Source organism: Anguilla anguilla, chromosome 5 (assembly GCF_013347855.1).
Source record: "Anguilla anguilla isolate fAngAng1 chromosome 5, fAngAng1.pri, whole genome shotgun sequence".
NCBI lineage: Eukaryota > Metazoa > Chordata > Actinopteri > Anguilliformes > Anguillidae > Anguilla > Anguilla anguilla.
In genome coordinates, this window is record NC_049205.1 from 64,065,848 (window position 1) to 64,068,347 (window position 2,500).

Genomic DNA, 2,500 nt, shown 5'->3' on the forward strand with positions numbered 1-2,500 from the left:
CCCACTTCATTAGACCTAATTAAGGGCGATTAAGGGCCGATGACGTTAAGGAACCAGCTGAGGGCCGTTGTGCTGATTCCTGTGAGTCACGCTTTCTTCCCCCCTCTGGTTTTAGAAATGTGTGTTTCATTAGTGCAACAGCCCTGTGGTTGCTGGCTTGGAGGGGGGGTGGGGGGGGGGTCGGTAGGGTTGGGTTTGGGGGCAGGAGTGCCTGATGCTGGGTTTGCGTTCCGGTCAGTCTCCTCCCCCAGAAACACTGACTCACCGCTATCGACCCCCCCCCCCCCCCTCCCCAGATACACACACACCGTCCCCCCCAGCAGCTGCCCCAGGCTCGAGGGGTCACCAGAGCCTTTATACTGCAGATTCGTCTGTGTTCTGAGTCCTGGAGGCTCCCAGTGTGTGTGTGTCTGCAGGTGTCAGCGGTGAGATTTACTGTGTTTACAGGAGACGCCCTGTCCCTCGCGCGAGAGTGCAAGAGCTTACATTTAACCCCGGAAAGAGCAGGTTTCATGGAATGTTTTTGGAAGTCAGTGTTCTAGAACTCTAGCACTGCCTTCAGTTGCCAGTAGTGATCGTTACATCAGCATTAGAATGTTCAGGTTAGAACATTCTAATCACATGTTTGTGATCTTAGCTTTTGAAGGGTTAATTTCAGGGGGTTTACTCGGGGATACGACGACACTGTCCCATCTCCGACTCAAACCCGCAGCCCCAGAAAATCTTGTTTGTGTGTGTGTTGTGTGTGTGTGTGTGTGTGTGTGCGTGTGAGCGTGTGTGTGTGTGTGTTGTGTGTGCGTGTGTGTGTGTGTGAGTGTGTGTGTCCCTGTGTGTGTGTGTGTGTGTGTGTGTGTGTTTGTTCTGGCGGGTGGTACTGGTTTTGGCTTTTGTGCAGAAGACGGTACTGATTTCAGTTTAAATGCTTTAGATTTATGTTGCCAGTGATCTCATCTGGGGTGAAATGAACAGGTGGACCTGCCTCTCATAACCATTAAACATAAAGGGATGGCCATAAACCTGACAGTTTTACTAAGGAACATCTATTTTCACTGATATGCCACATCTCTCCCTCTCTCTTTCACTCCCCACATCGCTTTCTTCTACTTCTCTGTCTGTCCCCCTGTTCCTCTCTCTTCTCTCCCTCTTTCTCTCTCCCTTTCTTTCTCTCCACTTCTCTATCTCTGTCCTCCTTCCCCCCTCTCTCTCTGGCTCTCTCTCTTTCCCTCCCTGTCTTTCCCTCCTTGACTCTCCCTCTCTCCCTCCCCCTCTCTATCTGTTTCGCTCTCTCTCTTTCACTCTCTCTCTCCTTGTCCATCTCTTGTTCTCCCCCTCCCCCCCCTCTTCCCCTCCCCTCTCTCTCCCCCTCTCCACCCCTCCCCCTCTCTCCCCCTCCCCCTCCCCCCCCCCTCACCCCCCTCTCTCCACCCCTCCCCCCTCCCTCTCTCCCCCTCTCAGATGTGATTAAGCTGCAGTTGGTGGAGGCGGGGCTGGTGGAGTGCCTGCTGGACGTGGTGGATGAGGCGCTGGGGGGGGGCAGGGAGGAGGACCTGGCCGAGCTGAAGACTGCCTCTGACCTGCTGGTGCTGCTGCTGCTGGGAGGTACGGCTCCGCCCAATCAGCTGTCCCCATCTATAAAGTCTGGCCCGCATCAGGACACCATTAGCCAATCAGCTGTCCCCATCTATAAAGTCTGGCCCGCATCAGGACACCATTAGCCAATCAGCTGTCCCCATCTATAAAGGCCAGCTCACATCAAAATGCAATCAGATGACTCTAAAAAACAATACTTTCTGATATCAGTGTGTACTCTACCTTGAGCTAATGCCCACCTGTGCCCTTATGAAGGTGTGTACTGTACCTTTGGCTGATGCCACCCTGTGCCCTTATGAAGGTGTGTACTGTACCTTTAGCTAATGCCCACCTGTGCCCTTATGAAGGTGTGTACTGTACCTTTAGCTAATGCCCACCTGTGCCCTTATGAAGGTGTGTACTGTACCTTTGGCTGATGCCCACCTGTGCCCTTATGGAGGTGTGTACTGTACCTTTGGCTGATGCCCAGCTGGCTCTTTTCTCCAGACGAGTCCATGCAGAAGCTGTTTGAAGGGGGGCAGGGCAGCGTGTTCCAGAGAGTTCTCTCCTGGGTTCCCTCCAACAGTCACCAGCTTCAGCTGGCGGGGGCGCTGGCCATCGCCAACTTCGCCCGCAACGGTGAGGCCCTGCCCCCCCCCCCCCCGTGACTCAGACTGTCTCAGCTGTGACTCAGACTCTGACTCAGACTCTGACTCACTAATGTGACTCTGCTGTGACTCATCGCTGTGACTCAGGCTCTGACTCAGACTCTGACTTGACTGACTCAGACTCTGACTCAGACTGTGACTCAGACTCTGACCCAGACTCTGACTTGACTGACTCAGACTGTGACTCAGACTCTGACCCAGACTCTGACTTGACTGACTCAGACTGTGACTCAGACTCTGACTCAGCTGTGACTCTGGCGGTT

The 2,500-nt window shown here is 53.9% G+C and overlaps 1 protein-coding gene across 2 annotated transcripts in view; it reads left to right on the forward strand.

Moving 5' to 3' along the window:
* LOC118227901 (rap1 GTPase-GDP dissociation stimulator 1-like) overlaps positions 1-2,500 on the forward strand; it is a 24,407-nt gene that overhangs the window by 18,409 nt on the left and 3,498 nt on the right. For both annotated transcript variants that reach the window (XM_035418948.1, XM_035418949.1), the window contains exons 7-8: positions 1,456-1,599; positions 2,077-2,208. In XM_035418948.1, the coding sequence (XP_035274839.1) occupies positions 1,456-1,599; positions 2,077-2,208 (276 nt within the window). The remainder of the gene's footprint in view (positions 1-1,455; positions 1,600-2,076; positions 2,209-2,500) is intronic.